Here is a 25423-nt window from a genome sequence, read left to right as displayed (position 1 = left end):
AAATCCCTCAACTATCATACTACTATTAGTATGTCCTACTTAAAATACTATTGTCTACCAGCCCAATGCAGCTACTGCCACCTTGTGGTGGATAAATAAAACTACACAGCTGCTTTTGAAGCCAGCGCCAATTAGTGACCTCTGCAGTTTTTTTCTTTTATCGACCACACACCCAGGAACCGTAGTAAACTCACGGTTAGGTATCTGCACAGGAGGCTTCAATGGTGTTTTTGATAAAAACATGAGGAATAAACACTCAATTTAAAGAGAATATTGTTGAAAAATGATCCGATATTGAATGTTTCCCACAGCTGATCAAGGAAGCTACGAAAACCCAAACCTTATAAACCCATAACAGAAAATATTTGAGAAGCACTGATGTAGATGATCTATATCTGCTGTACTCATTTACTTTTAGAGGAGAGAAGTGTTGGATACTTCTCTTGTTGCCTTATTTGTATTTGACTTTATTAAATGTTTGGCTGGAATTGTATTTAACTAAACTGGTTTTATTCAAGTAATATAGGCATTTATGGAGGAATGTAGTTCATCATAGAACTGGCACCCAATGTTATTAAACAGTATAGATTTTGAATCGTGAATCATTTTGAATGGAACGGTGCGGTGTGCCAAGATTCACAGCCATAGTTAATGGGAATCTATTAATACCTGCAGATGAGCCCATTTGAGATATTTCCTCAGACTGCAGGATTCTCGGAAGGGTAGAAACATTCAAACGCTGAAGAAGGTGGCCGAGGTGCCAACACTAACAGGGAGGGATGATGTTCGAAATCGGTTCTCCCGGTTGTTCGATAAGAAAAGAACCGATTCCATGGACTCGAATCTCTTTTTGAGAACCGGTTCCCATTATCGAGGCCACTATAGTAAAGAAAAAGAGTTGGTTCTTTATTCGAATCCCTTCCCACGTACAGGAAATGCCCTGTGGGACCTGCAATGTTATGCCCATTTGATTGTAGACTCTTACTGACACCTTGTGGCGATATGAAAATACTACGCGTCATTAGTTTGGGCACTTCCGGGTTGAGACAATTGAGAAGCCGACAAGTTGTGTTAGCTCTTACCAGCCTTGGAAAAGATAAGTCTGTAAGTAAACTGTTTAACTTGTTTATGTTACTCAATATTAAGGTGGAAAGTTTGATACTAAGATGTTTATTGAAAAACGATTTTTGTGCACTGTTTCAATGGATGTTTTGAGGACTTAAAATGGCTGCCAGTCGTGTATTTCCACCATCGAAATAGTTCCAAAACTCAGAAGTATTTGTTTGATGATAGTACTGTATATTTGTGTGAAGCTAATATTTACATATTGTGTATTACATTTCAGTATGTTAATTGAATCACATAGCTTATACATTTGTCATTGTGTGTATTTCAGTTTAAAAAAAACAAAAACAGTCCAATGCAAGACAAAAGTAAAGATAAGAAAAGACAAAGCAAGATCAACAACAATAAAGAGCCTAAATGGATGAATCTGCTTTGGATTGTTTGTTAACTGTCTGCCAAGCTGTATAACCTCAACATGTATAGTGAGGGCAGAACAGGCAATGTAAGGAGGGAAGAATTGTTGATTGATGACTGACTGTGGTGTTCTTAGTGTCATAGTGTGTGTAGTTAGTATGTTCCAATAGCAGCAGAAGTGCACTTTTTGGAGAGCTGTATTATTTTCAGTTTTGTGCCCAAGGGACTGATTTTATTTAACACTATATTATTATTTATACACTTATAGTGATCACAGAGACAGGTTGTTTTTGTGTTACTGTATATATATATATGTTTTTCTGAAAAATCCCACTTAATATACTTTGGGTAACAACAGTCAATATTTTTTTAGGGGGGGTAACAGTCAATATTTATTTATTTATTTTATTTTTTTCTTATGAAATAAAAGTGAGCTTTTGTTAAACCAAATATTGTGTTTTTTTCCATATACAACAACCTATCTGGATTCGATAAGAGAATCGATAAGGAATCGGTTCGATAATGGGCTCGAACTCGATAATTTCTTATCAAATATCATCCCTACTAACAGGACATGTTGAATATGCAATTATTGCCAGGCTTCGCTCTCATGTAAGGAGGGAAGAATTGTTGATTGATGACTGACTGGTGTTCTTAGTGTCATAGTGTGTGTAGTTAGTATGTTCCAATAGCAGCAGAAGTGCACTTTTTGGAGAGCTGTATTATTTTCAGTTTTGTGCCCAAGGGACTGATTTTATTTAACACTATATTATTATTTATACACTTATAGTGATCACAGAGACAGGTTGTTTTTGTGTTACTGTATATATATATGTTTTTCTGAAAAATCCCACTTAATATACTTTGGGTAACAGTCAATATTTTTTTTAGGGGGGTAACAGTCAATATTTATTTATTTATTTTATTTTTTTCTTATGAAATAAAAGTGAGCTTTTGTTAAACCAAATATTGTGTTTTTTTCCATACACAACAACCTATCTGGATTCGATAAGAGAATCGATAAGGAATCGGTTCGATAATGGGCTCGAACTCGATAATTTCTTATCAAATATCATCCCTACTAACAGGACATAATAATAATAATAATAATAATAATGGATTAGATTTATATAGCGCTTTTCTAGACACTCAAAGCGCTTCACAGAGAAGTGACATGTTGAAGTTCTACAGCACTAGAAGGGTTGGAGAAGTTGTAAGACACATTACACAACTTGCATGCACCGATAGTTTCAACCTTGATGAGGCAAACAATGACGTCATGTGTGAAAGGATGAATGGTGCACTGACCCCACGTCCTTGTGTGTCCCAGGGTTCGGCCGTGGCACCAAAGTGGTGAACTACGAGGGCTACTCCTGGCACGAGTTCTGCTTCACCTGCAAGAAGTGCTGCCTGACCTTGGCCAACAAGCGCTTCGTCATCACCGGGGAGCACGTCTACTGCCCTGACTGTGCCAAGAAGCTGTGAGCTGATCATTACATCCATCCTGCCCCGAAAGGTCATTTTCCTCTCTCTGCAAGAGGGAAACATCATTAATGAAGTCATTGCAGCTTAGGACATGATCCAACCTTGCTTCAACTCTATAACTGACATATAAACGCAACATACTAACTTTCTACTTGCAACTTTCAAGCCCTTCTTGTGAAAAGGCTGAAATATGTATTCCTTTGGAGTGATGATTCAAACAAGCATGAAGAATAAAAGATGGTGGCAACCTCACGTCTAGTTTTGCGAGACTTTATTAACATCATTTTAGAAGACTTTATTATATTTACAGTACAAATGTGGCCAGGGTGCTGGGGAACATTATTCACAAGGGACTTGATTGTCAGAGGCCGAGGTAAGGACACTGTTCTCGTATTTGGAGTCCATCTAAGGCACGGCGCTAGCTAGCTAGCCACCTATAGCGGGCAACAGTAGCAGCTTCCCTCCAACAGGTGGTGCTGTTGAGGTTGTCCCAGCAGTCTACAGTAAAGCTAACACAAGCCTTCAACGTGTAGAGCAGTTGTGGATGATAGGATGAAGAAGGAGTGAAGGACGGCGGTTACATTCTTAATAAAAGCAAAGCCCATCAACACCAAGGCATACATCCAGGTCCCAACTATTAGACTGAAAGCAGAACAAGGTGACAAACATGTAGACATTACTCCGCCCTGAACGTGGCTTCATTGGCCTAACACTGATTTCAATGTACAACACTTAAATATACTTTATAAACAGCCACGTGTTATATTAAATAAGTTGAAATGCATTTTGTGGGATAGCAGCTCGTGTGTCCAGACGTCATCTCACAGAGGAGGATAGAATTTAGCAGAAAGGAAGAGACCATGCAGACTAGGACCATGGTGTTAGTAAACAAGCTCCATATACAACATGTACAACATGAGAAAAAGCCTAAAGAGCCCTGATTGAACAACGTGTGCTAACAGTTCACTGCCATCTGGTGGCCGTGAAGGGGAGTGCAATGCACGGGAGACAAGGAGCCCTTCACATGACAAGAAGCTGTGCGCAGATAGTTATTCACAGCCAAAATGGAGGCTGTGGAAAAAAACTGGTAAGGCCATAATTGCTGGACGCTGCAAAAAACCAAGCAGCCAGTCGAGTAAATTTGGAAGAGTCACAAAGATGCGAAAAAAGGACATTTGTAACAAAGGTTCTGATATAGAAGAACATCTAAACACGTGATGACAACATGGAGAAGAACAAACAAGCCGACATGAATGAATAAATTACAACCCCTGATGAAGACAAAACCCTTAAAAAAAAAAAACCTGTCAAACTCTGACACGACATAGAAAAAAAGGGCTCAAGGAAGAAGATGACATGAGAAAAAAAGAATGTGGAATTTCCCTGAAGCTTTTATGAAACACCTAGCTCTTGTGGGGTGCTTAGCTCCTCCCTGTGGAATAAATGGAGGAGGACGCTGTTGGAATCTTTCAAATGAAGCTGAGCTGGACAGGAAGTGGAGGAGTGCAACAGTGGAGAGGCTTCCTGGTGTCAGATCTCTGCGGAGACACGAGAAGAAGGATGTGAAGAAGGAGAATGTGAAGAAGAAGAATCCTTCAGTGGAATCATCTCCTCACCTGACAGAGCCTCTATGGCTGGACTGGAGGAATGCAGGGAGCTCACTGGGCTGCCTTTGGTCCCGTCCGGCACATCACAGTTGATAAGGACCGGGTTGCAGTCCTCGGCCTCGATGAGGGTGTGAGTCTTGGAGTGAACGTTGAGATCCATGAGCTCCTCAAAGCTCCACTGGTTGGACTTGCTGCCCACCAGTTCCACCTTGGCAGAGTCCTGCTCGTTCAGGAACTCTGAGCCCTCCACAAGGCGGCCCTTAGAAGTTGGACTGTGGAGACAAAGGTGGCTGTGAGGACACTGAGGTCAAGTCTTGCAGGACAGTTGACTCACGAGGGCTTCGTCTCTCGGCTAATCTTACTTTAAGTTGACAACAAACATTAGAGTTGGTGTAGCAAAAACAACAGGATCCATCCAAAACATCTCATCTTATTTTCTAGTATTCTGGCAAAAATAATCATCACAAAAGCTGCCAAGACCCTTTTGGAATTGCTTCGTTTAGCATTTTCCTCCCACTTCTATTGCATTTTACAGAGAATTAACATGAAGAAAAACTCACCAATTTTTGCACAAAAAAAAAGAAGATATTTTCGGCTCAATTAGGTAGAATATGTTACTGATAAAATACAGATATTGTGTTCAGAAGAACACAATACCACTTTTATTCTTTGGCTTTTAACACTACGTGAGTTGTGTGGTCTTCCGTCCTCTGTTGTCCTGTGTGTTTTTTTTAATAAATTTTGATGTCTATTTTACTGTTTTAATTGGTTTTACCCTTTAAAATCGTTTTTAATCATATTTATTGTTATATTGTCCCTGTATTGGTTTTCTATTCATTTATTCTTTGTTTTTATTCAGTCATTGGTGTAGCATAATATTGTTTTTAATATTGTTTTTAATATTGTTTTTAACATGGCTGTGCAGCACTTTGGAAACATTCTTGTTGTGTAAATGCGCTATATAAATAAAGTGGATTGGATTGGATTCAGATAGTTTAGCATATATTGATTGACCTATACTTTATTGATTTTAGTATCTTTAATGTACAAAGTGTATCTCAGTGGCCCCAGCAGCCTTCAATTTTTATTTATGGGGTCCTTGCTGGAAAAAGTTTGGACGTCCCTGCTCTAATATCCAATCCAATCCACTTTATTTATATAGCACATTTAAACAACAAAAATGTTTCCAAAGTGCTGCACAACAATATTAAAAACAATATTCAAATATTATCCTTAGCTCCACCAATGACTGAATAAAAACAAAAAAATAAGTAAATATAAAACCAACATAAAAAAAATAAAAAATAGACGCAGAGCCCATCCTTAGAATTTAGTCTTTCAGGTAAAGACCAAGGATTTTCAAGGCCATCTTACCTGACTGCCTGGGTGTCCTCGTTGTTGTTCTCCTTGTTGTCCGTCTCCTCCCTCCCATTCACGCAGCCCACTGGTGGTTGTCTGATTCCCACGCCATCGCCGCAGTCATGCGTCTCCATGGAGATGTCGCCCATCTCCCCCTCGTCAGCTGTCAGGGGACAGTTCCAGGCGTCATAGAGGTGCCACATTGAGGCTAAGAAGTGCTAGTAATCAATGCCTACACTTGGAATCAAAGCCCATCTGGTCCAGTCCTTCGTCGTCGTCGTCATCTTCGTCGTCGCCCTGTACACATTTGTCTTTATATCTCTGAGTGACAGAACGTTGATGTAACTTCACTAAATCAGACAATAAAAAAAGTCTCACCTTAAAGTCATTTTGTTCCCCTTCTGATTTCCTGGTCCTCTTCATGATCTCTTCAATTCTCTGAAAGAGAGTGTTTCATGTATTTCTGATGGAGCACATCTGAATCATCTCCCATACCTTCTTCCTCTCCATACGTTCCTGCTGGTTCTGCTGCATGACGCGCTCTCGCTCCTGACGGACCTTCTCCGCCTCCACCAAGGCCTTGGCCTCCGCCTCTTCCCGCTCCTTCTGGAGCTCCGCCTGCTTCAGAGCGTCTTCCGCCTCCATTCTCACGCGCTCTTCCTCCGCAATAAGGGCCTCCTCCTCCTCCTTCACTCGTCTCTCCGCCGCCAGTATCTTCTCCTCCTCTTCGCGCTTCAGGCGCGCCTCCTCCGCTAGGCGTTCTTCCTCCTCTTTCCTGAGCCTGAAGGAGCAGACAGGAGTCCACGTGAGGCTTTATCCTTCACGTCTGTTTGTGAGAGAGAAGACAAAAAGCTCACTTGTCCTCTTCCTCCCGTTGTATCCGGAGTTGCTCCTCTTTCTCCTTCTGCTCCCGCATCAGTCGACGGTTCTCCGCCAAGATCTTGGCGGCCTCGGCAGCAGAGTTGGTGCCTGTCTTGGCATCTGACAAGTACAATGCATGACTGTTACATTCCATCCATTTTCTACCGCTTGTCCCGTTCGGGGTGCTGGAGCCTATCTCAGCTGCATTCGGGCGGAAGGCGGGGTACACCCTGGACAAGTCGCCACCTCATCACAGGGCCAACACAGATAGACAGACAACATTCACACTCTAGAGTCAATTTAGTGTTGCCAATCAACCTATCCTCAGGTGCATGTCTTTGGAGGTGGGAAGAAGCCGGAAGCACCCGGAGGGAACACACGCAGTCACGGGGGAGGACATGCAAACTCCACACAGAAAGATCCCGAGCGCAGGATCGAACCCAGGGCCTTTGTATTGTGAGGCAGACGCACTAACTCCTCCTCCACCGTGCTGCCACTGCCTACTGTTACATTCATCACACCTTTTAGGAAGTAAACAGGCAGTCCAGACACTTCTGGGGGCAGTGTGCCAACAAAAAGAAAGTAAAAGCAAAAAGTTAAATACAATTTGACTTTGTGAAATGCTCAGCGGAGACATCCATAACGATTCCTCCAAGTCCTCCCTCTCAACACACTCCCTCCCAACCAAAGAAATGCAAATAAGGAGCGCTGAAATTTTTATTACCATGTTGTTTAATACTTGTTTTTAACCTTTATATTACTATATTTGATGCTTTATCAGCATTGTGCATCAAACCCCACTTCGAAAAAGGTGCTCATCGTATCCATTAATCCCAATTTAATCCTTTTATATATATAGATATATTAAAAAAATCTGCACCTATTGTTGTATTCATGTTTGTTTTGTATATAATTGTGCTCCTGAGTTAATGTTGCCGATTAATTTGAATGTTTTTGTTTAATAATTGTACTTTTCAGTAGCACATGGCTTAAGTTGGTCCAAAAAATGTTTATAGTCCAAATAAGGATAATTTTTTTCAGGCAAATTGATGCACTTTAAATATTTTCTGTTAAGGACTAAAAAACAACGTTAATAAAGTTATTCTTTGTTAGATCTACATTTTTGAAGTGTGAAGTACCGTATTATTCAGACTATAAGTGGCAGTTTTTTTCATAGTTTGGCCGGGGGGTGCAACTTATACTCAGGAGCGACTTATATGTGAAATGATTAACACATTAGCGTAAAATATCAAATAATATTATTTATCTCATTCTCGTAAGAGACTAGACGTATAAGATTTCATGGGATTTAGCGATTAGGAGTGACAGATTGTTTGGTAAACGTATAGCATGTTCTATATGTTATAGTTATTTGAATGACTCTTACCATAATGTTACGTTAAAGCCCTACTGAAAGCCACTACTAGCGACCACGCAGTCTGATAGTTTATATATCAATGATGAAATCTTAACATTGCAACACATGCCAATACGGCCGGGTTAACTTATAAAGTGCAATTTTAAATTTCCCGCAAAACTTCCGGTTGAAAACGTCTATGTATAATGACGTATGCGCGTGACGTCAATGGTTGAAACGGAAGTATTCGGACCCATTGGATCCAATACAAAAAGCTCTGTTTTCATCGCAAAATTCCACAGTATTCTGGACATCTGTGTTGGTGAATCTTTTGCAATTTGTTTAATGAACAATGGAGACTGCAAAGAAGAAAGCTGTAGGTGGGATCGGTGTATTAGCAGCGGGCTGCAGCAACACAACCAGGAGGACATTGAGATGGATAGCAGACGCGCTATCCGACGCTAGCCGCCGACCGCATCTATGATCGGGTGAAGTCCTTCGTCGCTCCGTCGATCGCTGGAACGCAGGTGAGCACGGGTGTTGATGAGCAGATGAGGGCTGGCTGGCGTAGGTGGAGCGCTAATGTTTTTATCATAGCTCTGACGAGGTCCCGTAGCTAAGTTAGCTTCAATGGCGTCGTTAGCAACAGCATTGTTAAGCTTCGCCAGGCTGGAAATACAAATCCGTGATCCACAATAGAAAAAGGAGAGAGTATGGAATCCAATGAACCCTTGTACCTAAGTTACGGTCAGAGCGAAAAAAGATACGTCCTGCACTGCACTCTAGTCCTTCACTCTCACGTGCCTCATCCACGAATCTTTCATCCTCGCTCAAATTAATGGGGTAATCGTCGCTTTCTCGGTCCGAATCGCTCTCACTCCTGGTGTAAACAATGGGGAAATGTGAGGAGTCCTTCAACCTGTGACGTCACGCTACTTCCGGTATAGGCAAGGCTTTTTTTTTATCAGCGACCAAAAGTTGCGAACTTTATCGTCGATGTTCTCTACTAAATCCTTTCAGCAAAAATATGGCAATATCGCGAAATGATCAAGTATGACACATAGAATGGATCTGCTATCCCCGTTTAAATAAAAAAATTTCATTTCAGTAGGCCTTTAACATACCAGGCACGTTCTCAGTTGGTTATTTATGCCTCATATAACGTACACTTATTCAGCCTGTTGTTCACTATTCTTTAGACATTTTAAATTGCCTTTCAAATGTCTATTCTTGGTGTTGGTTTTTATCAAATAAATTTCCCCCAAAAATGCGACTTACACTCCAGTGCGACTTATATACGTTTTTTCCTTCTTTATTATGCATTTTCGGCCGGTGCGACTTATACTCCAGAGCGACTTATAGTCCGAAAAATACTGTAAATTATATTTATATAGCGCTTTTCTCTAGTGACTCAAAGCGCTTTTACATAGTGAAACCCAATATCTAAGTTACATTTAAAGCAGTGTGTGTGGCACTGGGAGCAGGTGGGTAAAGTGTCTTGCCCAAGGACACAACGGCAGTGACTAGGATGGCGGAAGCGGGGATCGAACCCGGAACCCTCAAGTTGCTGGCACGGCCACTCTACCAACCAAACTATACCGCCCCATTTCTTGAATGTTTTTGCTTTCTTTAATATTTTTAAGGATGCAATGCTATGTGTGCTCATTTTGTTGTTTTACTTTAGTAGCTGTATGTAGAAATAGCGCCGCTGAAGTGGCAGCCGGTTGCGTAGCTCTGTGCTCTTTTAATGTATTTGATGTTTTGTGTTCTTTAATGTATCCCTCTTGTTTTCCTGTGTTTTATACTATTGTTTGTGGACTTTTAGAATCTGCACTGCAACCACATCATTTCCCCATTGTGGAATAAATACAGCCTATTCCTGGGGGTGCTAGCAGAACATAATTGGTAAGCACTGCAGTAGTCTGTTCTTTCCAGGAGGTGTCGGCATTGACCACATTCCATGTAGGACAGGATGTGGGAGTTTATAATAGTTCTGCTCCACTGAGGTTAACTATAAACTGAGCTGCTGCTACATCACTTTGCACTGTACACAAACAATACAAATACAGTTGGAGGTCAGTCATCAAGCATTGTGTGGAAAATATTGTTAGGGTGAGTGCCTTCAGGGCCGTAAACAGGACTTGACAAATACCCAGGTCAAAAACTGGTGAGCCAAGGAGCGTTGAAAGGCTGAAATCATGGGTATCCCCGTGTATCGGCCTTTTCCCAGGTTCTAAACTAATGGCCGTGGCCTGAGCCAAGACAGGTGGTGCACTGAAAACAAGCCCCGCCCACTCTGCTTTGTTCCTGGTCTGAGCTGCTGTGACGTAGATTACCGTAATAACTCCTACAACACTCAAAAGCGCAGATTTCAACCATTTAAATACTTTCTATAGTTCAAGACTGACGGTCATTTAAAAACATCACTGCACATCATAATGGCCGCGATAGTTTGGATGTTAAAGGTCTAAAAAAAATGATGTAGAACGTCTGGCGGGCCGGCTTGAAAATGTTAATGGGCCGCATGTGGCCCGCGGACCCTATTTTGCCCAGGTGTGATCTACGGCATGGTGCACACGATGTCCCACACAAAGTATATTTTCAGTCATATCGTCTTCTTGCCACATGAAAAAAGACCTTCTAATGATTTGATAGGAGGATCAAGTGAGTAAAATACTTCAATACTGACCGTAATGAATAAACATTCAAGTGTAGCATTTCACTCTACAGTTAATTCATTCTTACATGCAAGTTCAAATCCTGCTTTTTCGACTAAACGGCATACTCACCATCTTTGTCTTTGGACTTGCTAGAGTCAGAGGACTGTGGTGACCCCGTTGTCACAGGACCCAGATCCTTGGGCCGGGAGTCCCTCTTTCGTAGGGTGGGGGGCCCCGGTGGGGTGAGAGCTGGTTTCTGGATGGGCGGGGGCTTAGCTGTGGTTGGTTGAGGGGATGGGGGACGTTGTTTCATTGCCGGCGAGGGCGGACGGGCCCTTGCATTTTGCCTGTCAGAAGGAAATGTGTCAACGTCTCTGAAAAGTCAGCGAGAAATCACAAGTCTTACTTTGCTGCTGCTGGGGAAGGAGTCCTCTTCAGAGATGGATTAGGGGCGGGGGATGGCGAACGGTTGCGTCCCAGAGGAATGGATGGAGAGGGGGGGCGTTGCCGGCCGGGCGAGGTAAATGGTCTTTCCTGCTTGGCCTGTTATTCCCCACACAGAAGTGAAGGTATTTAACACAAGGATTACACCAACGTATCTACAAACCCCAAAAGCAGTGAAGTTGTCACCTTGTGTAAATGGTAAATAAAAAGAGAATACAACAAATCCTTTTCAACTTATATTCACCTGAATAGACTGCAAAGACAAGATATTTCATGTTCACACTGGAAAATGTTATTTTTTGCAAATATTAGCTCATTTGGAACATGAAATATCTTGTCTTTGCAGTCTATTCAATTGAATATAAGCTGAAAAGGATTTGTTGTATTCTCTTTCTATTTACACAACAGGACAACTTCACTGCTTTTGTACACTAGAAGGTCATTCATGTGACAGACGTTATCTCATCTTTTTCAGCAAAGTGAGCAAGATTTGTAAACTGGTCTGTTCTGATAAAAACAATACATGTTAGCTCTAGTTACAGGCTTTTTAAAAGTGGAAGAGCGAATAGAAGGCAAATGGTTTGATACCAAGGACACACATTTAAGTTATATTGAGACTGTAAAAGAAGCACAACTATCACCTTGTGAGATCCTTTCATAACACTGTTAAATTGGATCAGCGCTAACCCTGAAGGTTCTGAATTGATCTTTGCAAGCAGCCGTGCAGGAATAGGTGGCGAGACAAAGACAGGGAAAGGCCCAAGGCCTCGTCCGGGTGGCGGCTGCTTTGCATGTAATCAGGCCACCGGTTTGTCTCATGCAATGTCAGGGGGTTCTTTCACAGCCTCAGAAGGGAACGCTGGGCCATCAGAACCAGGGACCTGGCTTCCAAGTTGCAAGGAGAAGATAACATTGTGCTGATGGGTGCAGCAGCAGGAACATTTCCCTGTGGTGAGCATCCAGCTCAAACGCTTTGACAGGCAAATGTACATCTTTTGGTGCCAACAACTACTTCCTTTATGATAAAACCAACTAAAGGAAAAGCTTGCTTAGGCTTATCCTGAATCATCCCTTTGAATATTCTTTGCCTAGCCCTGAACTGAGGAGACATTGCACATGATCCATGGCTCCTCTCCTTACAGTCAGTAATTTTCCACTATCCTGTTTAAGTATGCCACTAACTCTTTCCTGTTCACTCCTGCCTCTTGAGAGCAAACAGGACTATGGAGGACAAAATGTAAAACTATTCAAAACATTTTCTTCACACATTCTAACGTGATGGGAGATGTTTTTTGCATTGAGCAGTATGAAGTAGCAGCGTACAACAAAGTTGAGAACTGCTCCCGTTTGTACATATCGTTAGGAACAAAATGCATGTGTTCAAAAGTGGATGATTGACTTAAACATTTTAGAAAGAGACATATGGAATAATATTTGGAAAATGCCAATAAGACCTTTTATGCATTAAAAATAAGCAGAGTCAATTTAAGATGTTGAATAGATTGTATTTTACACCTTCCCAGTTGTTTGAATAGCAAGTTATGTATAAAGGAACGATTATTAATCTATTGTGGGAATGTCAGAGAGTAAAAGAGTTATGGTTTAAAACAACAATCACATTCTTAAATATAAACATCCCAATGACTGCAAACTTGTATTCTTGGTGATCTGCATCAATATAGTAGTGTCAGTAAAGAACATTTCTCTCACTATGCATCACAACAACAACATTAACATTAAATAATGGATGGATGTTGATTGTCCAACTCATACTGACTGGTATACACACACAATACATACTGACTGGTATACACACAGACACAATACATACTGACTGGTACACACACACACACACACACAGACACAATACATAGTGACTGGTATACACACAGACACAATACATACTGACTGGTACACACACACACACACACACAGACACAATACATAGGGACTGGTATACACACAGACACAATACATACTGACTGGTATACACACACACACACACACACACACAGACACAATACATAGTGACTGGTATACACACATAAACACACACAATACATAATGACAGGTATACACACACACGCAATACATAGTGACTGGTATACACACACAATACATACTGACTGGTATACACACACAATACATACTGACTGGTAAACACACACAATAAACACTGACTGGTACACACACAGAATACATACTGACTGGTATACACATAATACATACTGACTGGTAAACACACACACACACAGACACAATACATACTGACTGGTATACACACATAAACACACACAATACATAATGACTGGTATACACACACACGCAATACATAGTGACTGGTATACACACACAATACATACTGACTGGTATACACATAATACGTACTGACTGGTAAACACACACAATAAACACTGACTGGTATACACACAGAATACATACTGACTGGTAAACACACACACACACAGACACAATACATACTGACTGGTATACACACATAAACACACACAATACATAATGACTGGTATACACACACGCAATACGTAGTGACTGGTATACACACACAATACATACTGACTGGTATACACACACAATACGTACTGACTGGTGAACACAACACAATACATACTGACTGGTATACACACATAATACGTACGGACTGGTATACACACATAATACGTACTGACTGGTATACACACGATACATACTGACTGGTATACACACACAATACGTAATGACTGGTACACACACATAATACGTACGGACTGGTATACACAATACGTACTGACTGGTATACACACACAATAAATACTGACTGGTATACACACAAAATAAACACTGACTGGTATACACACATAATACGTACTGACTGGTATACACACATAAGATGTACTGACTGGTAAACACACATAATAAATACTGACTGGTTTACACACATAATACGTACTGACTGGTATACACACACACACAATAAATACTGACTGGTATACACAGAATACATGCTGACTGGTATACACACAATATGTACTGACTGGTATACACACAATAAATACTGACTGGTAAACACACATAATAAATACTGACTGGTATACACACAATATGTACTGACTGGTATACACAGAATACATACTGACTGGTATACACACAATATGTACTGACTAGTATACACACAAAATAAATACTGACTGGTAAACACACACACACAATAAATACTGACTGGTATACACAAGCTAAGGAGATGATATCAGTAGAAAAACTGAATTCAGTTGATAATGAGTCATATATTGAAATATGTGATCCATTATTTAAATATGTTTTAACTATTAAATGAACCTAAAATATAACTTATTGTTGTCATTGTGGTAAATATTGGACACAATGTGATGTCAAGCTAATGAGATGCGACACTATTGCACATTTTTATTAATGGCTGTGATGGCAATGTAAACGGATGATTACAACAATGATATTTTGTTTTTTTAATCACTTTTATGTTGGCAGTCTTACTAATATTGACACCGTTGTTGATATTATTCGTTTTGGTTTGACTCTTTTTGATTTTTTGTGTGTCTTAATTGCTATTTGGAGTGCTGCTGGGCTGGGGTTGGTTTGGAATTGTATTATTTTGTTGGACTGATTGTAATATTACAAGACTGAAAAAAAGAAACATTTGCTAGCACATTTTACACTGTGGTGTCATTTCTCTACATACCAGCGAAGGGTCCAGAGCTCCGTCTGCCGACACGGAGGTGGTCATACCGTTCTTCTGCCGGTCGATGCTGCGGCTGCGCATGGGTCCGCGCGGCGGGTGTAGCGGGGCAGCGGAGGCTGAGCGAGGACACAGGTGATACTCTGGTAAAGGACATAGTCATCGCAGGGCCGGGGGAGGGGAGCACAACCAGGTGATAAGCAGGGCAGCGAAGCAGCAAAAGAACCAAAAAGGTAGTAAAACAAAGGGTAGGAATTAGAGAGGAGGAGAGACCGACAAGTAGGTAAGGTGATGATTGAAAGGCAGAAGATGTTTTTTTTTTTATCGGGACAAAAAATGCATTTTGTTAGATTTAGCATTGAAGCAGGCAACTTTGTAATCTGTGTTCATGAGGTGCACATACAAACAAACCAAGACACTCCAATCGTTTCATGACAACAATATTATAATGTTAGTAATAGAAGAGCCTGGGTGCTATTACTCAGAAATAACTATAAATAATAATGATCACTCTTTAGCTAAGCTAGATGTTTTTCCACCAGGTGTCATTTAAAGTAGCAGTAGAGTGTAAACACAAGTGGACTTTATATGCATAATTGTGTTTCATTGTGTCCATTAAACCATATCCAATTGTACTTACAACTCACAAAGTATGTGAAAATACTGTCTAAACATCACAAAATGCCGGTAATGTCCGGAGATTGACGTCACTGGAGTAACACCTCTGCACTCTGACCATATTATTAGGTCAGTCATACTGGAAATATGCAAACATGAGAGAGAGAGATGTGCTGTTTATCATTCACAATCTCTATATAAGACATGAACATGTGTTTTACTTTTTTTTTTTAATGCATTCCAAGTCGTAAATAAGTAAAGACAAATAGTCTGTCAATGGGGGCTCTGTATTCCGCTCACAAAACCCTTTAAATAACAACCAAAAACCGCCAACAAGACTATATACATATCATGACCTGAATATTAACCAAATATTTGCGACGTTGTTATTATAAGCACTAATGCAGACCAACTATGTTTAGCGGCAGATTGATAACACGTAGCTAAGAAGCTACAGCTTTTACTGTGAGCCGGCAGCGATGTCCTGCTACTCCCCCATCATCTCCTCAAAATTATAAATCATGCATTTCATCTGGATATCAGGATGGTTTAGCCATACATCTAGGAGGTTGTTCATCTGTGACATCCAGTTTATACTCAGGAATGGAGACAGACAAACAACCAAAGACAGTGTCTGCAGAGAGACTTTTCCTTGTTAACCCTTTGTGTGCATCATGATTATTTCATCATATAAACGGGAAGATATGGACATCCTATCAGTCTTCTTCAAAGTAAGAGCAGACATTGTACAGTAAGCCAATCGTTTTATTATGTTTGTAGTTTGTATTTCTTGTTTAGCACTTAGCAACACAATGCTGCTACATGAAGCTGGATCTGTCTAGCATAGCTTATAACACATGTAGATCATCCTCCTTATAATCAGGATCGACAATATAAGTTCATGGATGAGAATTTTCCCCAAGGTAATCGTTGTTGGCTCTCACAAATGTGCATTTCTGTTGATGATGAAGGGAACTGCAATCCCTACCACAACGTCACGCCATGACGTGTCTGGCGAGCACATTATTTCTCTAAATGGCTGTGGAATCTTTGTGAGATTGATACTATTTTGATCACATTTATTTACTCACAAACGTAAGTATTTCGGTGTCATACATCAGATATATATGATAATAGCTTCAATATAGAGGCAACCTGTTTTTCCGCTCTATTGCTACTTTAAGGATGCAGGCGCCGCTTTGGTAGAAATTGTGCTTTGAGGTGCTAAAAACAATCAAATGTAGGTCAACAAAGCGAAGTGTGTAATATAGCTAATTATTATAAATTCATTGTTACAATTAAAAAACAAGCTAATATCCAAAAAAGCCCCCCTGGCCACACCTTGGACACCCCTGCTTAAGCCTATATAATTAAAATAATAATCACTAGCCCCTCGGTCTGTTGTCTCATTAACTTGCCTCCATTAAAGCTGAATGAACACTAATTACAACTATTGCTGTATCCTGCACCTGTTCTACATTTCACTGGATTTCTTTGGTCTAGAACAGGGGTCACCAACGCGGTGCCCACCAGGTAGCCCGTAAGGACCAGATGAGTAGCCCGCCGGCCTGTTCTAAAAATAGCTCAAATAGCAGCACTTACCAGTGAGCTGCCTCTATTTTTTAAATTTTATTTATTTACTAGCAATCTGGTCTCGCTTTGCCCGACATTTTTAATTCTAAGAGAGACAAAACTCAAATAGAATTTGAAAATCCAAGAAAATATTTTAAAGACTTGGTCTTCACTTGTTTAAATAAATTCATTATTTTTTTTACTTTGCTTCTTATAACTTTCAGAAAGACAAATTTAGAGAAAAAATACAAACTTAAAAATGATTTTAGGATTTTTAAACACATATACCTTTTTACCTTTTAAATTCCTTCCTCTTCTTTCCTGACAATTTAAATCAATGTTCAAGTAAATGTATTTTTTTTATTGTAAAGAATAATAAATAAATTGTAATTTAATTCTTCATTTTATCTTCTGTTTTTTTCGACGAAGAATATTTGTGAAATATTTCTTCAAACTTATTATGATTAAAATTCAAAAAAATTATTCTGGCAAATCTAGAAAATCTGTAGAATCAAATTTAAATCTTATTTCAAAGTCTTTTGAATTTATTTTAAAATTTTTGTTCTGGAAAATCTAGAAGAAATAATGATTTGTCTTTTGTTAGAAATATAGCTTGGTCCAATTTGTTATATATTCTAACAAAGTGTAGATTGGATTTTAACCTATTTAAAACATGTCATCAAAATTCTAAAATTAATCTTAATCAGGAAAAATTACTAATGATGTTCCATAAATTATTTTTTTAAGTTTTTGTCTTCTTTTTTTCGGTTGAATTTAGAATTTTAAAGATTCGAAATTGAAGATAAACTATGTTTCAAAATTTAACTGTCATTTTTTTCGTGTTTTCTCCTCTTTTAAACCGTTCAATTAAGTGTAAATATCATTAATTATTAATAATAACATAGAGTTAAAGGTAAATTGAGCAAATTGGCTATTTCTGGCAATTTATTTAAGTGTGTATCAAAATGGTAGCCCTTCGCATTAATCAGTACCCAAGAAGTAGCTCTTGGTTTCAAAAAGGTTGGTGACCCCTGGTCTAGAATATAAAAACTGCAGTGTTGCACTGTGCTCTATAATAAAAAAAAAGACAACAAAGAAAGAGCTCCTCTAATCTTAGCTGTCCATGCACGGCCAGTCTTGACTGCAAGTGTGTTTCTCAGTCTTACAAAAAATGTTGTTGTGGAGCGGCTATGGACTTGCTGTGTCAGATGGCAGATTAGTCATGGTAATCCAGCCACTTTGAGGACTCTCGCTGCCAAAGCGCGCTCGCAGGAGCGTCACGGATTCCATTGGGAGCTTCCACTGCAGCTATTGCGGATGTGTCATGTTTCCCCCCGAGCTATACTTGGTGCAGATCAATAGCTGCTAATGGCCGTCTAATGGCTGGCCAATAACCAGCACACACCATGATGGGCTGATGTAGGACATATTCTGACTACTGAAATAATAGAACTGTAAAACTATTTCAAATTGCTGACACACGTCCCAGTTCTATTGCTCTACTGTTACTGTCCATCCATCCATCTTCTACCGCTTGTTCCTCATTGAGCAAAAAAAAAAAAAAAAGGCTAACTGGCGCTATAGGGTCTGTGATGTTGGTGCCAGAACACCTGCAGCAGCACAACAGTTTCATTCTGATACAACCAAAGAACAAGTAAGAAGCTTAGGGGGAAAAAAAATCCCAGCACGAACCCAAAAGCGAAGAAATGCTGGCGGCCAAGTGGGGTCTGATCGGCTAAGGACATTACAACAGCAGCCAATTGTGTCAGTGGCAGCGTCCATGTTGGTCCATATTTTAGAGGAGGAGCTACCTTCTCTCACATGAGTCCACTTTGCAGCTAATATTTATGGTGCATACTAATGAAAACAGCTGACTGAAAACACCAACTGGGTGGAAACTTTTGCAAAACCACGAGTGAGCGGTACCATTGTTAGAGCAAGTTTGCTATTCCACTACACGGTATGGGCTCGTCTTGCCCACTCACAGCCATTGTGTGGAGTTTCACAACACAGTGCATCTGGAAAGGATTCACTTTCTAAAGAAACGCTCAACCTTTCCGCGTTTTGAACGGTTCGTACAGCCGAAAACAACACAATCACAGGGCATTTGTCTTGGAGAAAGGCTAAATGGCGCCCAGTATCCATTGAGAACAGACTGATTGATTGAAACTTGTATTAGTAGATTGCACAGTACAGTACATATTCCGTACAATTGACCACTAAATGGTAACACCCCAATAAGTTTTTCAACTTGTTTAAGTCGGGGTCCACGTTAATCAATTCATGGTAGACGCTGGCTGGACCACCACGCATGCTCAATGAGCCAAAGAGTTAATCGAGAAGAGCGAAAGAGTGCAAGATTTTATGAAACAACGACAAGAAAAGCAGGACGCACTCCAGACTGAGGGAGCAGAATCAAAAAATGCTCGAGTTTGCAGTGATCAATTTGTTAAAGGTTTGTTTGAAATACTTTTAACTTTTAGTGTTTCCAATTTAAGTATTATCTTGATATTACCACATTTTTGCTACAAGTGTTTTGTAAAGCACCAACTTGGTGAGTCTAAATTTAAAAAAAGCAAATGTGAGCAAAACCTAAAAGAATGAAGCTTTTCCCAAAGGCTTTCAGCACGTACACAACGTTAAGATCTATAGTTATATTTTACAAAGATGGGGAAAAACATGCTACTCGTAAACGGAGCGTGCAACAACAGAAACAAACATGGCTGTAGATGCGAAGTTAAATCATGAAATGCAGCTTTACCCGAGCAAACACGATGCAATATTATCCGGGAGAGTCTTGATACCAATGTCCTTGACCCGGCCACACACAAAGGAGTTGTGGACCTCCATGATTCTCATTTGTTTTGTCGTGTAAATTCTAAATGGGTTATGCTTGTATAGCACTTCTCTACCGTCAAGGTACTCAAAGCTGCCATGCAAGGCCCTAACCACGACCCATCAGGAGCAAGGGTGAAGTGTCTTGTTCAAGAACACAACGGACGTGACTGGGATGGCGGAATCTGGGAGATAGAACCTGCAACCTTCAAGTTTACTATCCGTACCGCGCTGTCCCTTTGAGAATGACGTCTAGAGCACAAGATAGTTTGACATGTCTGGGAACGCGACCACCGGATAATCCATGACATTGGTTTTTGATCAAGTAAAGGGCTTAAGTCCACTGCATAGTTTGAATTTTTTTGTTCGTATCTGATTTTTGCAGGAAGATCGAGGCCCCTTGCGTACCCCGATAGTTCGTTCGGCTTGGTTGACCACCACTTTTTTTCCATTTACGGGAAGAAGTCACGTGTAGGAATACAAGCAATAGAACAGAATGAGGGCCACCTGTATTCACTTCATGTTGGCCACGGGAAGGAGATTATTTAAGTCAAGAGGAGACTGAAGGCAACAAGAAAATGGACCACAACAGCTAAAGTGGTTTATAAATAATAAATGTATCTGCTCAAACATATTAGCTCGGCATACATGGAACCACAACACACTTGGGGACCATACTATACTACTATACATAGTACCTGAGAGTAGCGCAGCTAGGTACCATGCAGTGGAAAAAGAGCAGGAATGGTAAATGAGTCTTCCTTTGCCAGCATTTGCTTTATAGAGTGCGGGGGGTTACCTGGAGTATCTGTTCCTTCGGGGGAAAGGGCGGCGGCACTCTTGCTCCTAGCTAGTGATGCCTGGGTGGGAGTGAGCAAGCGACTAATGACCCCTCCGTCCACAGCGCTAGTTGGAGGCTTGCGTGCTACACCGAAAAAATGACCCCCGAAAAAAGATGAGAACATAAAAAGGGGTCGGGGGGGCAAGGGAAAATAGAAAAGCAGCCAAGATGACAAAAGAGAAGGGGGAAGAGAGGGTCAGAATTAGATAAGTCACCATGTGATTTAACCAACAGGAGAGAATCAACAGCAAGAATCAAAAAGGTTATGTCTCAATAGTCTCACACGGCTTTTTTCCCTACTTTTAGTCATAGTCAATGAAAGCATTTAGGTAGAACAGGGAAGTGACGCCATAGAAGAGTACTGAGACAAGGCCATTGATTGTCTGAGTCGAGTCAGTAGACAATGTGGTCGAATCAGTGGTTCCTTAAGGCAGTGGGGTGTGGGCTGATGGGGAGAAAAACATTGGACCATTAGTGCTCAGCAAAAGAAAGTATTATTGAACAAGACAGACAGGGAGTCGACTAGTGACTGAACAAGACCTCCAGCGTCTACTGTGAAACCATGCTCATGGTTACATCAGCAAAGGTGCCCAACAAGTTCATTGTCATGTCAAAACCTTTAAGGCTGATATTCTAGCAAGATTTCACAGCAGCAACGAGGAGCTCTTGTTCCAAGAAACAGAAGAACGGAGGCTGCTGTCACCACCTTTGCTACAAAGAAATCAAACCAGAGGATGAGTTCCAAGTGCTACAAGTTACCGCCTTGTGCTCCCGTTTAGTATTTGCCGCCTACCAAGCAGACATCTGCTACTGACAGACGCTTTTGAGACTAAGTGCTCTTCACAGAGGTATTAAGAAGCTAAAGGACCTAACAATCCTAATTTGGATTGCGCACCAATTGATACATTTCACATGTGCATAATTTCATTGAAAGATGAAGGATTTGTGTCAAAAAAGTGTCAATTGATCAATTGAGAAACAAAATAATCAAATTAGCTCAACTTTCCCTAGAAAACTCAATGCTGTCCTTCTTTGGACACTTCAACAAACTAGTTGAGACTGAATCAACAGTGTCTAATTGTCTATAATAGGGATGGGAATTCCACTTAATTTCCTTGTAGATTAAGGAGAAAATTAACTCCAACTAGCTCAAATTTCCAAGGCTGACATCATATTGTTCTTTAGTGCAGTGATTCCCAACCTATGCACCAAGGCCCCTATTTTACAATCTCATCAAATGTTGCTAATAAGGTAACTTTCACCAATTTAACTATTTTGCCTGTCACTATAAATCGCTAAATAACGATACATTTATAGATTAATTAGGTGAAATTTGCTGATTTATCGCAGCAAACCTGAGGATGTCGTTGTGGCTTGTGCAGCCCTTTGAGACATTTGTGATTAAGCGCTATATAAGTCAACTTTGATTGATTGATGATCTTTCACTGCTTTAAGACACTTCAACAAATGAGTTGGGAATGAATCAACAGTGCCTCTGCTGGTTGCAGCCACAAAGTGCACTAAAGTGTGCCTCATTTGCTTCAAGACACGATGAAAACATAATGAACCAGATTCTTATTTGACTAATGAATTTCTGTCATCAAATACATATGCAAGACAATAGTGTGCAAGAGATTTGTCATCCAGGTGGCACATAACACTGGTACATGAGGGTTCTGTCACTCTGTATTCCCACAAAAGGAGGCAGAGGACTCTAAAAAGGACAAACAAAAGCTTTGGTGGTTAATACACAGACTGTAGACAGCACTCTTAGAGGGATTGTGGGTTCTGTGATGGGGATGGCACCGATGCACAAACACACAGCAGCTTAAATCCAGATAGGAGGACGTCATCTGAAGGGGGGGGACACACACAATCTCCACTTTGTGACAGAACAAAAACAATACTTTGTGTTAGTGACCATTGCTGGAGTAGACAATTGTGAACATGACAAGGGATGAGTTACAGCATGTCAGCTAGCATTGGTAAATCATCTGAAAAAAGGGGGCAAGCATGGTGTTAGGAGCAAATCACAGACAGCCAAAAGTGTCATTGAGTGTTATGTGTGAGTTTTGGGGGGAAAGGAAAGAGAAGAGTACATCACTCTGAAGATAAGTTGGTCTGATTTAACGTCACACACCTTAATGATGCTTAACTGAAGATATCCCCACAAAACCTCTGTTAATGAACAAGCAAATTCAGAACAAGCAGGCTGTTATCATCAGAGCACCATGCCCGCTAGTCCAAAAGACGGAAGCCGAATGGAAGCATGAAAATAAAAAGTGATTGTTCCATGCTAGCCACCTTGATCGTCTGCTGTCCCCTTAGCAGCCTTGGCAGGAGTCTGTACTCTGCCCACACTTACTCGTGTGAGGGACGCACTCCTCTTCTTCATGGAAGCACCTACAGACGTGAATCAACAAGAAATTCCCCCGAGAGAGAGTTTTTTAGAAGGGGTCATGTGTACTTCTGGTCTTGTGTGACAGCAGCTGATGTTTTAACTGGTGATCTTCCTCAAAAGTCAGACGTGAGCAGAAGCAACATAAGCGCTATTGTAAGTGTTCCACAGTCTAGCTACCCGATAGTGGTTGCAAGATCCACTCAAGACGTTCAAATCTGCATATACCTGTCTTCCTTTATCACACAGAATTCTTCTGTGATTAGAACGTTTCTTCGCAGACGAATGAGCTTTTTGGTGGGGAAAAAAATATCTGTCACTTTGCAGTAGACCATCTTGGGTCACTGATCAGCTCATTTTTGGTAAAATAGGAAAACAAAATGTAAATTATATAACTGCTTAGGCTTTTGTAAAAAAAAAAAAAGGTTTTGAAATACAACTGCAGGCAGGTATTTCCCCCAATATTAAATACACAAATATGAAATAATACATAATGGTAAACATTTATTTTCCAATGTAATTATATAATAAATTCTACATTCTTATGAGGCAGGAGAGGAACAATGAAAGACTTGTTTTTAAATCTCTTGCTTTGCCTTTTTATCGTCATTAAAAACGCGGAAGAGATATTTTGACGCAATAATCCATTTCACATGACTGAAAGCTGGACAGCCAGTTAAGCACACAAGATTGGTCTTTCCTTGAATTCTAGTGAAGTCATTTACAAAAAGTAAACATGGCAGGCTACTGTGAGCTAGCAGCTACAAAAGAGCTAAGCACACAATAGCAGACAAGCTAGAGATAAGTAATAAGTGTCCTTAAATGAAGTAGACTGCAGTCAATATAAACAAGCATGAAATAATTATAGTTGCATATTACTTACAGATACTTGCAAGGCAAGGCAGAAGATTAGAAAGTATCCAGTAACAAATGTGTCCGCAGCATTCGACTTCCTGCTTCATAAGCTTAACTTAATAAATTTTAAAAAATCGAATTACCACTCCAACTTAAAGACAGCATAAGTCGTTTTCAGACGGTTAATAATAATAGTGTTTTTAATACCTGCCATCAAACCTTTTCTAACATTACACCCTACAAAACAATAATGATTCCTCCAATATCGGTATCGTATCGGAAGTGAGAAAGTTTGGGACACTCCTAAAGTTCACACAGTTGTTGACGGCATGTCCACAAGGCTGTCTAACTACTTGCCATCTATAATTGGTATTTGCACTAATTAAAGGAACTTTACTGTTTGCATTTAGGCGATTTGTGTTTCCTTTGGCATATTTTCACTTTGGGCCTTGGAGGCCAAAAGTTTGGGCACCCCTGGAGTAGACACTTGTCTATATAACAAGTACCGAATGATACAATTCTAAATACATTTAAATTAACCAGCCTTTTACACCTTATGGCAGCTCACTAAGCCATTACATGCTATTTCTCCCTCCTCTGCTGCAAGAAAGTACTTAAGCGGTTAAAAAAAACCTGTCTGTGTCTGATAATGGAGATGTCAAGTCACATGCATGACTGAATTTAGTGCTGCATGCAGAGGCGACTAGGCACCTGTCTGCTCCACCGGGCGCGTTTTGCTTTTCTCCTTAGCAGCCTCAGGAAGGCTGTCTTTGCGGAGCACACGGTTACAAGATGAACTCCGTGGTTTAAAACCTGAGAGACAATGACACTCAATGGTGAATGCTACCTCACGTTATCTGGGCGAATGGTAAAAAGTGCCATTCGCCCAGAGTCGCTCGCAGTCTGGATAGTGGAAATATTAGAGTATAATCATAAGAAACTGTCTGTATACCATGGATAGTGGAAATATTAGAGTATAATCATAAGAAACTGTCTGTATACCATGCATCTCTCTACTGTCTGTCCCAACAAGGATGTCTGCGTAGGGCTAGTACTGAAGTCACAGTTTATGCTAGGCTCCTTGAAAGGTGGCTTTGCTGCACTATAGACATTTAGCTTGGTGCTAATACATACCAGGTAACAAAGCAGTGGAATGACAACAGGTTAGATACAGGGGAGAGTGAAGGAAGGGGAGGGATGGGGGAGTAAGAGGAGACTTACTTTTGTCAGGAGATTTGATGAGCGTGGCGGAAGAGGAGGACAGGCGTTTGCTGATGTTAGCCTCTGACGGCTGTTTGAGGTTGATGGTGGATGTGGAGCGCTTGTCCACTAGTTGGGAGGAG

At 40.5% G+C, this 25423-nt stretch overlaps 2 protein-coding genes across 22 annotated transcripts in view; one reads left to right on the top strand and one right to left on the bottom strand.

Moving 5' to 3' along the window:
* fhl1a (four and a half LIM domains 1a) overlaps positions 1-3226 on the top strand; it is a 37985-nt gene extending 34759 nt beyond the window's left edge. For all 3 annotated transcript variants that reach the window (XM_062043969.1, XM_062043970.1, XM_062043967.1), the window contains exon 6: positions 2810-3226. In XM_062043969.1, the coding sequence (XP_061899953.1) occupies positions 2810-2964 (155 nt within the window). In that variant the 3' untranslated portion in view covers positions 2965-3226. The remainder of the gene's footprint in view (positions 1-2809) is intronic.
* Positions 3219-25423, bottom strand: part of map7d3 (MAP7 domain containing 3) — a 55331-nt gene continuing 33126 nt past the window's right edge. For 2 of the 19 annotated variants that reach the window (XM_062043945.1, XM_062043948.1), the window contains 14 exons: positions 25302-25409; positions 24792-24893; positions 23132-23230; positions 20786-20911; positions 14965-15104; positions 11215-11351; positions 10938-11155; positions 6788-6911; positions 6426-6711; positions 6309-6368; positions 6167-6227; positions 5946-6093; positions 4581-4843; positions 3219-4502 (listed from right to left, as the gene is read on the bottom strand). In XM_062043945.1, coding sequence (XP_061899929.1) covers positions 4495-4502; positions 4581-4843; positions 5946-6093; positions 6167-6227; positions 6309-6368; positions 6426-6711; positions 6788-6911; positions 10938-11155; positions 11215-11351; positions 14965-15104; positions 20786-20911; positions 23132-23230; positions 24792-24893; positions 25302-25409 — 1880 coding nt within the window. In that variant the 3' untranslated portion in view covers positions 3219-4494. Of the gene's footprint in view, positions 4503-4580; positions 4844-5945; positions 6094-6166; positions 6228-6308; positions 6369-6425; positions 6712-6787; positions 6912-10937; positions 11156-11214; positions 11352-14964; positions 15105-20684; positions 20700-20785; positions 20912-23131; positions 23231-24791; positions 24894-25301; positions 25410-25423 lie in introns of all 19 variants that reach the window. The other 17 variants (XM_062043950.1, XM_062043953.1, XM_062043954.1 and 14 more) reach the window with 14 other exon arrangements.

Source organism: Entelurus aequoreus, linkage group LG04 (genome assembly GCF_033978785.1).
Source record: "Entelurus aequoreus isolate RoL-2023_Sb linkage group LG04, RoL_Eaeq_v1.1, whole genome shotgun sequence".
Taxonomy (NCBI): Eukaryota; Metazoa; Chordata; class Actinopteri; order Syngnathiformes; family Syngnathidae; genus Entelurus; species Entelurus aequoreus.
This window is presented reverse-complemented; position numbering and strand designations above follow the sequence as displayed.